The sequence below is a fragment of the Tenrec ecaudatus genome, chromosome 8, assembly GCF_050624435.1.
Source record: "Tenrec ecaudatus isolate mTenEca1 chromosome 8, mTenEca1.hap1, whole genome shotgun sequence".
Lineage (NCBI taxonomy): Eukaryota > Metazoa > Chordata > Mammalia > Afrosoricida > Tenrecidae > Tenrec > Tenrec ecaudatus.
Genome location: NC_134537.1, coordinates 139,526,393 through 139,539,441, shown reverse-complemented (window position 1 = coordinate 139,539,441; position 13,049 = coordinate 139,526,393). Strand labels below are relative to the sequence as shown.

At 40.6% G+C, this 13,049-nt stretch overlaps 1 protein-coding gene across 3 annotated transcripts in view; it reads left to right on the top strand.

The window, feature by feature from the left end:
• The first annotated feature begins 142 nt into the window (after positions 1-142).
• CLCN3 (chloride voltage-gated channel 3) overlaps positions 143-13,049 on the top strand; it is a 97,404-nt gene continuing 84,497 nt past the window's right edge. For 2 of the 3 annotated variants that reach the window (XM_075556882.1, XM_075556880.1), the window contains exons 1-2: positions 143-675; positions 6,859-7,034. In XM_075556882.1, coding sequence (XP_075412997.1) covers positions 6,875-7,034 — 160 coding nt within the window. In that variant the 5' untranslated portion in view covers positions 143-675; positions 6,859-6,874. Of the gene's footprint in view, positions 676-6,858; positions 7,035-13,049 lie in introns of those variants that run through there. The other variant, XM_075556884.1, reaches the window with a different exon arrangement.

The window sequence follows — 13,049 nt, the reverse complement described above, 5'->3', positions numbered from 1 at the left end:
CCCACACGGGCCCGCCCACCGCCTCCAGACCGTCCAATCGACGCCGACGCGGCTCCGCGGAAGGCGTGGTCAGCGCGGCCGAACGCCGAACGGCGGTTCACGTCAACGCGCTCACGTCCTGCGTCTACGCTGGGGACGCACCTGTCGGGCGCCCGAGCCCTGCTGCTTCCCTTCGGCTGCGGGTTAGGGCCGCTCGAGTCCCCAGTCCCCTTACCTAGGGTCGCAGTCCGCCCGCGCCCCGGATTCGGGCTGGGTCTCGAGACAGGCGGGGAGCGGGTAGTGGCGGATTGAAAGTCATTTCTACTTCTCGGTCGAGTTGGATCATGGATTTCAGTTTGAGCCCTTTAAGTGGGAAGTGAGGTCAGGGATTTTTATTTTTAATGTTGGGTAGAAGCAGATTGACATCAGGGGCCCCCAAACCAGGAAGGATTTAACTTAATGCCGCTCCCGTGTTGGAAGGAGGACACACAAAAAAAGTCCCACCTGGCAAAAATTTCGTAACGTCTTCAGTAGAAAACACCAGGTATCTTTGAAATCGCGGTAGCTTTCGTTGTGTGTCAAGGTTGCGTTAGGCGAAGCTCCCACGGTAGCTAGGTTTTAGGTCTGAAACAGATGCAGAATCCAAAGGCAGCGCAAAAACCAGCCATCGATTTTGCTATGCCTCTGAGCTGCGAGGTGAGTGAGTTACATTGTACGAGCGAAGGTTCGAATTTGGGGTCCACTCGGAGACCAGTGCTTGCACCTTGCTGTCTTTTATAACCCATGTTAAAACCACCCTGATGATGTTGAACTTGCGGACCTTCGTGGAAGAACGTTTGAATAGACTGGAACTAGGTTCCAGGAAAAGGTTAATTTCTAACGCCAAGAGTGGGTTTTATTCTTCCTAAATTTACTCACATTTAAAGTTAATATCCAGCTTTTCTATCATTAGCTTAGGTTTATGTATGTATATAACATATTTTTGTGTGTTTATATAATAAATAGTTGCTTGTTTTGATCTCAACCTGTTCGCCTGAGGTAGCTCATAGAATCTCATACATTTGCATAATTGTATCTCCTGTACTTTATATCGTATTTTAAAAAAATGGAACAAATAGAATTGCACGTGCATAATGCATATTAGACAATGAGATTTCAGTTTTCTCTGGGGAGGAGAGGAGTCTTGTTTATAAGAATTGATTCAACAGTAACCTTATGTTTTATAAATCTATGTGTGTATATATGTAACTCAGAACTTCAGTTCGGCAAATAAACTTTTTTGAGCTCTCTAAGTCAGTGACAACAGCATTACTGTGGCTCACTGTGTAACCCTTAAGTCTTTTCAGAAGTGCTTTTTCTTTCATCTCTTAGATGATTGTTTTCTTGAAGAAGTCAGTATGGAAAGAATTGAACTGATGTCAATTTTACATACCTTTGTGAATAACTAAAATAAGTATCTCCACAGATAAAGAATATAGATGCCTGTTAAGTGCTCATATAGCGTTGACTTTTGCTTTATATAGGTATTGCTGCTCCTGACTGTTTTCTTTATTATTGAAACTCATGTAAATGACCTATAGATATTTTTCTCCAATTAAGGAGGCAGAAAGGACTTCTGGGCCAGAGGACTGTTTCCAAGGGGGCTCTGGCTGGTAGGAAGAGTCATCCTTGTGGGATCCATCACAGATCATGTCCTCAAAGAATGATATTTTGCTTGAAAAACAGGTTATTTTGTTTAAGCGATCAGTGTCAATGTATGTAATACTTGCATTTTTTTAAACTGCAATTTTAACATTTAAATAATCATTTTATTGGGGCTCATACAGCTCTGATCACAATCCATACATACATCAATTGTGTAAAGCACACTTATGCATTCGTTGCCTTCATCATTCTCAAAATTCGCTTTCTGCTTGGGTTCCTGTCATCAGCTCCTCATTTTCCTTTTTTCCCTCCCCAGCATGTTTTTTTTTTAATCATAAATTGGTCATTTGGAAAGTAATTGTTAAACCTGGCTTTGTAGCTACACAGTTCAGAAAGCAGATTTGCTGAGGTTATGGATTTATGCTAGAAAGTTGTCCATTTCCCAGGTCATGTTGGGGATGGATTTTCCCCTTCCTTTTGTGACTTGTTGAAGTTAGACCACTCAGGAAGCCAGAAAGGATCTCTGTGGTGGGTCAGATATCAAAGCCCTATCCTGTGATCTTTGGCCACTGTTACAGCTTTGTAGAACTTTTCAGCTTAGTTTGTAGCCACACTTGTCAGCAGGGCTCTGAAACATTTAGTCTGTGATAGTAATTGTCCATATTTATTGAATGTATGTTAAGAGTTCTGACCCAGCCTAAATACTTTCTTTGTGGACCATCTCAAACCTCACATCAGTCAACCCTATGTCATAGATCTTTTTGCCATTCTCATTTTACAGATAAAGAAACAGGTACTGAGAATTTAATTAACTTGTTCCAGGTCCCACAGCAATAACTGGCAGATCGAAGATGGAAGCCAGCCTGTGTGCTTTCAGAGTTCTCCCTTTTAATGACTGCAGGTTAGGCAAGTCAGAATGTTTGACAATGGGGCACATGGAACAGGTTTATTTAGTTTAATTATCAAGGTAATATAAAATTACAGAAACTCTGGAAGATGGAGGTTTAAAAACAAAAACTAAAATGTAGACACATAGGCATAATGTTACTACTGTAATATACTTTGTTTCTATATGTATACATAAACACTGTAGCTGTAATTGATGTTGATTTTTAAAGAGAAATGTTCTTCAGAAAGATCTATGAAGGGAAACATCCTATTGGCATTGCTGATAAATCTAGAGATTTTCTCTGTGAATTTGACTGGAATGAACTTAAAATTATTTTTTAGCTTTTCGGGATCAAGTTTTCAAAAGTCTCAGTCTTCCATGCTATCTTTTTTTTATTAGACTAGTGTTTTCCCTTTATTCTTTTTTTGTAGTCTGAGCCTTCCGTTTGCATTTAATTTTAATATCATTTTAACAGTTTAACAATTTTAACATTTAAGTTTGAAGGGCTATAAAAACTCAGGAAGTCTAGAAAGTTTTCTTTGGAGTAGAGAGCTATTTTCTTTATTAGGTTATTCATTGATGAATTATTTCTATGAGGAAAAATGTTTTACATAAGTCCTAGTGTTTTGGACATGCAGTCAATGTGACTGAACAGTAAGTATAAAGTACGATAAAAACAATGCTGACATTTTTTTTAGACAATGCAGTTCATTATTTTGTTGTGATAGCTAGTGTGAAATGACAATGTGTTAAAATAATTTTCTCACCATTGTGCTGACTCTGATCTTAATTTTATACTATTTCAAAACTCTGTGGGTCTGACTAGGAGCTCGTGTGGCAGAGTGGGTTATGTGCTGGGCTGCTGACCCTGAGGCTAGCAGTTCAAAGACTCACTGGCATTCCAAAGGAGAAAGATGAGGCTTTGGGCTTCTTTAAAGATCTGCAGTCTGGAGGCAGTTCCACCATGTTCTGTAGGATCCCTGTGAGTCGGAATCCGCTCGATGGCAGTGAGTTTATTTTTCATTTATTTATTTTTGGGTGAGTCTAATGAACAAACGTCCACCCTTCTTCGTGTTTGATCTTGATCTTTTGCCCTTTAAAATAAGCCCTATTGCATATACATCTTTTATTGTGATAATTTCACTTGGTTCAGGAAACTAGGTGGAATGCAGTAATTTACTTAGCATATCCCTATTCACAGTAGTTTTTTTTAGTATTTTTGTTCATATCACCAAATGAGAAAATATGCATTCATAATTTTACTGCATTAATGATAGAAATCAGTAACCCTGATGTAGAGTAGATCCTTTCAGATTTTGATTATATTTAAAAATACTTTTGTGTAGTAAATAAATCTATAGGAAGAGAAGTTATAAAAATAGTTAAAAACCTTTTTACTGTAGCAAGAAAAAATATGTTGCTTTTACCTTGGGAACTTTGCAATTGACGCCTCCTCGCGTGTTGATGTGATGTAGGCCTCCTTCAGTTCCTGTGGTAAGCAATGACCTTTGCAATGTGTCTTTTCCGATGTTTGTATATTTGAATTTCTGTATACTCTCTCTTTAGTTATAGTTGAACTATTACATTTCTTCAGGTCCCCGTCTATATATTTTATTGTGAATGTTTTCCCACATAACTACCACCCTTAATGTTCTTCTCAATTTGGTATTTTTTAAACTCACTGGTACATTTAGAATATTAAAAAGATGTGTACTTGGTGCTAAACTGAAAAGTTCATTATTTAAAAATAATGGTGTAATTATTTTGTGTATAGTTAATTAGTATTAATTAGCAACTAGGATTCCATAGTTTTAATGTAGCCCCTTTCCCCTCTGCTTTGCTTTTTAGTTACTTGGTTAGAAAAAGGAGAAAAGTAAGACTTCTTTGATATGAAACCAAATGGAAAAAGGAATATAGCACAGAAGTATTACTACAGGGTTCTAGTTCATACGTGTACTGGTTTATTCCAAACAAAAAATCAGTAGATGGCTGCAGACAAGTTGTCTTGGTGATACATTTGTTTTAATTTCATTTGGTGTCTTAAAAGACAAAACGGCAGAACAGCAACTTCAAGGATATCTGCTGGATCAGCTAAATTCAAGGCAGAGATCCGCTTGGAAGATCATGGCGACTGATTTTACACATTTTAACTCCAAGGGGGTAATTGTGGTAGACTTGCTGTAAGGATACAGGATGGTCAACAGGGCTTCTTAGGAAGACTTTTTAGGAACATGGAAAACTGAAAAAGATCCAGAATGCCATGCCAAGAATATCTTTCTTATTACGACAATGTACCTGCTCATTAAAATTTTTTTAAAATTTAGGGTAATGAGGGCTGTCCTATGAGAATTTTGTTGGGAAACCTTACCTCATTCACTCTGCAGCCCTGATTGTGCCCATTAAATGTTTTTGTTTTTGCTTCCTAAAAGGAATATGATTGGAGCCCCCGAGAATGCCAAAATTGTTCTTTTGACGTAGTGTCAATCAGACAGTGAAGAATTCTTTGGCAGAGGAACCAATTAGAGAGCTGGAAATACTGACTTCAGAAGTGTACAGACCTGATATGTAGAGAAAAAATAGCTTCACATTTTGATATTTTTGTTTCATAAAGATTTCTGTGATTTTGTAGGAATATACTTTAAATTTATGCTTATATTCTTAATGAGGAAACAAGGGAGACCTGATATATATATATTATATATAATAATATATATTATTTATTTCAAAAAAGTTTGTGCAAAAATGGAATTGTGAAACATAATGGAAGTTTTCCGTGAACTTTTTGAAGCCCCTTGTATTTCCATCTGAATATCTTGGAAACATCACATAAGTAATATGCCCTACTAACCCCATCCCACCTTATAGTGTGTTACCATTGAACTGCTAAGCGCAAAGTCAGCAATTCAAAACCATCAGCTGCTCTGTGGGATAAAGGTGGGGCTTTCTAATCCTGTGAAGAGTTACAGTGTCAGAAACCCATAGGGCAGTTCTACCCTTTCTGATGTCACTCATCAATATTCAACGTTATAATTTATAAAAATAGTGATTATAAAAGACAATAATGACAATTTTAAGAAACAACAGTACTCTGATTTCCTTCAGAACTGACTTAGGATGGAGCCATTCGTACAGAACCCTGCAGGCGGTTGGAGACTTACCTGTTCGAGAATGGAGCATGTTTCAGTCTTCTTTATCTTGTGATTTCCCTATGTATGTTCCTCTGATGATGTATCAAATGAGCCTAGTTTTATAACCTTGCCACTGGTTCAACTGATTCTATGACATTGTATCTCTCAAGTTTCCACATGTGAACTTTTCATGTCGATTAGTCCTAGTCTGGAATGGGCTGTCTCTATGAACTGTGGAACGGGCAGCATGGTTACATGGGGGCTCCTGAGGGGGACAGGGGAGACTTCTGTTCTTGCAGTTAGTCTCCGAAACCCCAGGGGCAGTTCTGCTCGGTCCTATAGGGTTGTTATGAGTTGGGATCAACTTGATTGCAGTAAATTTGAGCCTTAGTTGGAGCCTACTCTACAGCATTGAAGTAAGAGTAGATTTTACTCATGTCACCAAATCATGTTGAACTCTTCGTTTTTATTCTGAGCAAGTAGGTGGACATAAGAGCCACGCTCTTTAGAAGCAATACTGTTTTCAGAGTGTAGACAATAAGAACAAAAATACATTTGTTTACTTCCTTTTACTTGCTTTAGAAAATGAAAATCAATACCTACAATCTCATTTTTATGACCATGGACTCAGAAGATTTAAATTTTACGATGATAAAAGGATATTAAATGATAAATTAATATTAAACAGTTTTCCATTATAGTATTAACTTTGTAAACGTGTACTTCGAAAGATATTCAAAACAGATAAATGAGTGTCCAATACAAATTCTCCCTTCCAACTCTGGTGCTTTAGGCTCCCTCTTCCTTGCTCTGTGGGCAACCATTGTTACCACTTTCTTGGAAATCCCTCCAGAGAGAGTCTATGTGTGCATAAGCAAGTATGCATTATTCCTCCCTCTCTCTTTTTGTAAAAATGAACAAGCATAAAGGTCAGCATGCTATAAACAGTTCTGTACACTTTATGTTTTTAACTTAATCGATCCTGGAGTTTGTTTTATGCTGTTACATAAAGAAACTCTTCATTTCTTCTTTTTCCAGCTGCATAGTGAAAACGGAATGATTCCTAATTCTTGGCATAATAGAATTAACTATTGGTACATTGAATGAGTGTAGTATTTTTTTAAAATGAAGAAGTTAGGAATTTTGTGTGATAATCAGCTAGAGGATTTTAATTCTGCACAAGGAACACGCTAAACCTATTTCCTCCTCTTCCTGCAGATAATCCGACAGCTCCATGGAGTCTGAGCAGCTGTTCCATCGGGGCCGCTACAGAAACAGCTACAATAGTATCACCAGTGCGAGTAGCGATGAGGAGCTTTTAGACGGAGCAGGTGTGATTATGGACTTTCAGACTTCTGAAGATGACAATTTGTTAGATGGTGACACGGCAGTTGGTAAGTTCGGTGTTAACAACTCTTAATCTTTACCGTCACGGATATTCTCAGACATACATTGCTTTATGGAGGTTTGTGTGGTTTCTTTGGGGCCTTACCTCTGGTAGGCTTTGCTAATTTTAACTGAATGGTGGACGTTGCTCACAAAACTGTTGTATAAGCTCTGGAAGCTGATCTCTTTGTCAGAATATATGTATTTGTTCTTCTGGCACGTACACAGATTGGGAAGTTCTCGCTTGTTTGGCATAAATGGTATGTGTTTGACCACTCACTTAAATGTTGGTGGCTTTAACCTACCCGTGTCACCATGAAAGAAAGGGCTGGGGATCTGCCTCCATTTAAGATTACGGCCAAGAAAATCAACCCTCTGGAGCACAATCCTGTTCTGTAACTCATGAGGTCACCACGAATCAGGACACACTCGATTACGATGGGTTCAGGTTTGGCTTACGTGGACCTGCAGGCAATTGTTCTCATCCAGGATTGAGAGAACTTCCAGTTGGATTTCAGACTTTCTGAGGACTGATCTACCTTTGGTTCTTCCATATTTTCAAAGGCATCGCCCTTGAGGTGTGAAATGAAAACTTGGGGTGTTGGACAGAAACAATTAGTTTTGGTCTTTCTGGCACCTTGAGATTGTTGAAAGTTTTGTCATCCCGTGTAAAACAGAATGAAACATTGCCTGGTCCCATGCAGCGCTCACAATGGCCTCTTTGCTTGCGCTCATTGTTGCAGCCGCTGTGTCCAGCCATCTACTTGCGAGTCTCTCTCTTTCTTGTTGACTCGACTTAATCCTCATCAGTGAGTGCTTTTCCTTGTCACTTTCAGCAAGCAAAGTTGTGTCATCTACATATGACAGGCTGTTAGTGAGCTGTCCTCCAGTCCTGGTGTCACTTTCTTCGTGGATTATTTGCTCAGTCTAAAGACTGAGTAAGTATGGTGAAAGGACACAACTCTCGACACCACCTTTCCTGCTTTTAAACCCCTTGTTCTATTAGAATGACTTCCTAGGCTCGGTGTACAGGTTTTACAGGCACCCAAGGAAGTGTTCTGGAATTCCCATGGTTTGCAGTGTTACCCATAATTTGTTATTCCTATTTTGCAGAATCAGTGAAACACGAGTATGCATCTCTCTGATAGTCTTTACTCAGCCAAGGGCCCTCTGACAATCAGTGATGGTAATCCTTATTCCTGATTGACGCAGTTGAGGAATTGCCAATACCTTGAACAGGGAAACAAATGGCTTTTTGTTTCTTATCTACATGATAACAACCTTGGAACCACTTGTCACTGCGGCTTTGAAACTTTCATCTCTTGGAAGGAGCCCTGGTGGTGTGATGGTTCCACACTGGTTGGCGCGGCTCCCCAAGGTCACCAGTTTGAAACTACTAGCAGTTCTATGGAGAAAGACAGGGTTTTTAACTCCCATAGACTTACAGTCTTGGAAACTCAAGGGACAGTTCTACCCTGTCTTATAGGGTCACTGTGCGTTGCCGTCCACTTGATGGCAGTGAGGTTTTTATTTTTGTGTTTTGTCTGACTCCATGAGATTATCCAGTGCGCTACCTTTACTTTATGCTGGGCGGCTCTCTCTGTTACTCTGTTTATACTTCAGGAAATGACTGAAGCGTGGTAGATTGGCCTCTCTGTGTTTTACTTCTTTTCAGAGTCTTGCATCTCAAGTTCTAGCTGCCTTGCATATGCTTTGCTTTCCCTGCCTCCCCCTGTACAGTTCACTCAAGCTGGAGCTCTGCTGGTGTAGTGGTGATGGGTTGGGCTGCGATCCACATGATCAGCAGCAGCTCCACTGGAGAAAGACTGGGCTTTTTACTCCCTAAACCATTATAGTTGCGGAACCCCACAGGGGACCCCTGAGTGTCAACATTGACTCCATGGCAGTGAGTGAGTGAGAGAGAGAGAGAGAGAGAGAGAGAGAGAGAGAGAGAGAGAGAGAGAGAGAGAGAGAGAGAGAGAGATTGATTGTACTCAAGAGCCCTAGTGGCAATGTTTGGTAAACAATGACTGCCCAATGCTTGCAAAGCCAGTGGTTCAAACCCACCATCTGCTCTGCAGAAGAAAATGGAGTCTGTCTGCTTCCAGACTGTAAATTGTAAAATTTACAGCCTCAGAAACTCTATGAATTGGAATCAACTCAATGGCAGTGGGTTTTGTTTTTATTATTTTACTCAGCATTTATAATTTTTTTTGTTGGTCTGATTGCTTTGATATTTCATTTCATTCTAGCTAGGATTTGAAATCCCAAAGCTATAACTTAAGAACAAACATATTTCTTTGCTATTGTTAATAGTAATTTTCTGTCTTCATCATTAATTTTTCTATAATTCTAACTGTAACTTCGTAGGCCAGATACATGCCTACATTCATAATTTGAAAAATAATAAAAATAATTTGTAAATTGAAAAAGTGTAATTCAACACTTTTTGTTTTGTTTTGTTTAAATAGTTCTTTGACCCTTAGTTTGTTATTGAGTTATGACAGATGTGACCTCATCTGTTACAAAGTAGACTGATCTCCCTAGGGTTTCCTGGTCATGTCCTTTCAGTTTGTAGATAAAGTTTGGTTTTTAGCCCAGGTGGTCTCTGACAAACGTACTCAGTTGCCTTGTTTTTAATCAGTGATGGTGAATTTGGAGGTTGTATTTTGCCAACCCTTTGTACAACAGTGTTTCAGAAGCTGGGACTTTGTAACTATATAATTCGTCGATGTTTCAGTAGCAAAATGTAAGCTCCAGAGAGAAGGGTATTAGATTAATATAGATGGGTCGGGCATTCCTTCCACATCTCCTTGTGTCATAGCATCATTCTCTCCTTGGGTCTAGAAGGTTCTCAGCACAGGGATCCTGGGTTTAAGGATGTGTTTCTCCAGTGCTTCAGATTGCTCTAATCTCTGTTCATTTTTAAAATCTCCTTTAATATCTTAAAAGAGATAGAATCAAGATATAACCTAGTCTTGAACTTAACTGTCTCTAATCCTTTTTTTATTAACATCATAGAATTCGGATTTTTAACATACAGGATACTTACATCAAACTACAAAATAGAAGGTAATTACATAACCCTAAGAATCATGGACTAGCCAAGTTACACATATTTTGGGGAAACAGAATTCAATCTATGACACAAAGTGACTGTGCCAACAATTGGCTGGCCTCTGCCAGGACTTCTCTCAGGGTAAAGGCACATGTTTAGTCCAGGGTTCAGCCTTTCGCCCTGTGCAGGCATGAAAGAACGGTGCCAGCTCTGAGAGAACTACCTTCTTCTCTGAAGTGGATTCATGCTAACCAGGGTTTCAGAACTTATTGGGTTAAATAACAATGCAAACATCTTACAGTAGGAAATATGCAATATTTCATCGCTGATTTTCAGAAGTTAGTTGCCAGCCTTTTCTTCCTAGTCTATCTGATTATTCTAGAAGTTCTGCCAAAATCAGTTTAGCATCATAATTCAGTGGTCCCTACAGGGGTTCATTGACCAGGAGGGGAACCTGGGCCTCAGAAGGTAAGAATTATACCACTGAACCATGAAAAACCAAATTCCCTGCCATGAAGCCAAGGGAAACAAGGAACTTCAAATGGGAGAAGAGTGATAGTAAACAAAAGATATTACAAATATACTTTTCTAAGGACAGACTACAAATTTGGCTGTAAACTTTAAAACAGCAAATGATATGCCAAAAACCAAATCTACTATATTGAGTTGATTTCAACTCTGGGGGAAACTAGCCCCTCACAACTATATCACCGTCCGATAGGCACAATTGTATGGTTATGATATATAAAGATTTAGTAAATACATAGAACAAGAGAGACAGAAGAGAGCATGAAATAAAGGAGTCAGGCACATTTCATAGTAGCATGCTCACCTCCTGGACGGCCATGATCTCGCCAGCCAGGTCCACGCACAGCGCAGGTGGAGGAGAGGGAAGAAGAGAGAGAGCAAACAGTTTATTTCTAACTAAGGCTTATATAACTTTGGGGGCATGCAAGCCCCCTAATTACAGGCAAAGACATACGTCACAGGAAGGGGTTGTCCTATAGGTAATACAGTAATGGGAGGGGAACGATCTAGGGGTGTACACGCTATAGGAAGAGGAGAGATTAAGGGTTTGCATCTGACAAGATAGGGGGATCCTAGATTCATGGTGGCGGCCTGAGTGTCCTTGAGCTAGAGACTTGACTTACTTTCCAGGGAGAGCAATTGACTGTCTTTAACAGGGAGTGAGCCCCACCGATGTCGGGACAGACAGTAGGGTCTGCTTACTTCAGATGGCTGATGCCTTCAGGGAGATAAGTTGACAACCATTTACCTTTAGTTGCAAGCAGTGTCCTAGGCCTGACATATATTTAGGGGAGAGAAGCTGGGGAAAAGTCTTTTTCTATCCCACACAACTCATAGTGACCCTATAGGACAGAGTAGAACCACACCCCTATCCTTCTCCTTCGGAGTGGCTCTGGGTTTGAACTGCTGACCTTGTAGTTAGCAGCCTAGTAGTTATTGCCTAACATACTGTTTTTAAAGGACATCCTTGGAGCCAACAGTAATGGTTTCCATAGTACCTTTCTTGTAACATTCATCAATATTGATTCACAGGCCTAATTCCACAAGAGCACAATAGTTATGTAGTATAAACATTGCTTGCTTACAATGTTCTGGCAGAGTCCATAGATATATTTTTAGTATCTTGGAACAGATGGACTATTAGGTTCAGGAAGTCATCAATATAGTGGTTAGGTTACTGGAGCAGTTGATACCTCGGTTCTTGCTTTGCTACGCTGCAGCAGCAGCACTTTTATGAGGAAAAGGGAAGTTTCAGGTATTCACAGGAAATCCCAGGGGCCAAGAGCAGGAAATCCCAAAAGAGCGTCTGGAGAGAGAGGCCTGAGAGGGAGCTCGGGCGCCCCAGGCCTGGGCACCGCGTGCGTGCCCCTGTCCTCTGACCAACCTGCAAGAGCGCATCGGAACAAGAGAGGAGTCAGAGGACTACAGGAGGCTGGGACTCCCAGTGGTGGGCTCGTCTCTCCTCTGGCTGGGAAGGCGTGATTGAAGGTACTGGCCACCTCATTGGCTGAGTGTAAGGGCACCTGGGTGATGTCATGTGGCTGGGCCTAGTCTGTGCACCCACAGAGACCTCCCACCTGGGCCTAGGGGGCTTGTGTCTAAGCATGCTTAGTTTGGATCTTTCCTTGGGTGTCTAATGGGTATCTGATTTTTCTGGATCCCCTTTGCTATGGCCCTGTGCAGGCATCTTGGGGACAACCCCGCTTAGTCCCTATTCTAGCTACCTAACATACTGTAGCCTCTACTGAGTTGTATACGCTTCTGAAGTCAATGTTTCCATCTCCCTGAAGAATTCCGCATTCTTCAGTTCACACTACATCAAAGTGGCAGTTTTTCAACCTTGAGGGACTCAAATAATTTCCTTTTAAATGTTTTTGAGTTTTGAGAATAACAACATGAACAGGGAAGATGGGGCTGGAGGGTGGGTGGAATAAAGTTTACTTCTGACACACTTCTTTTTTGTAGAATGTCCCTTGCTGTCTTCCAAGAATGAGCAGGTACTTGTCAATTTGGGAAAAATAATTCACTGGTTCGAACTTGCTGGCCTTTTCCTCACCAATTCAATTTTCCATATTTTAGAAAATTCTTAATTCGTGTCCAGTGTTTATCCTGTGAGGAGCCCTTGTGGCATGGTGGTTACAGATTTGACCGCTGGATCAGCGGGAGAAAGATGGGGATTTCTACTCCCATAAAGGGCGACCGTCTCTCTCGGGACACTCACAGGGGCAGTTCTACCCTGGCCTGTAGGGTCACTGAATTGGAATGGACTTGATGGCAGTGAGTTTGGTTTGGGCTGTTGTCTTTTGCCCTCTAGAAAAACTGCCAAGGTTGTGCCGGGACCTTATCTAGAACAGTTGCCAAGCCCTTGGGCGCTGACCTTTCTACCTTGAATGTAATTGGCTCAGCAGATCCTTTTGGAAGCTCCTGGTTTGTGTGG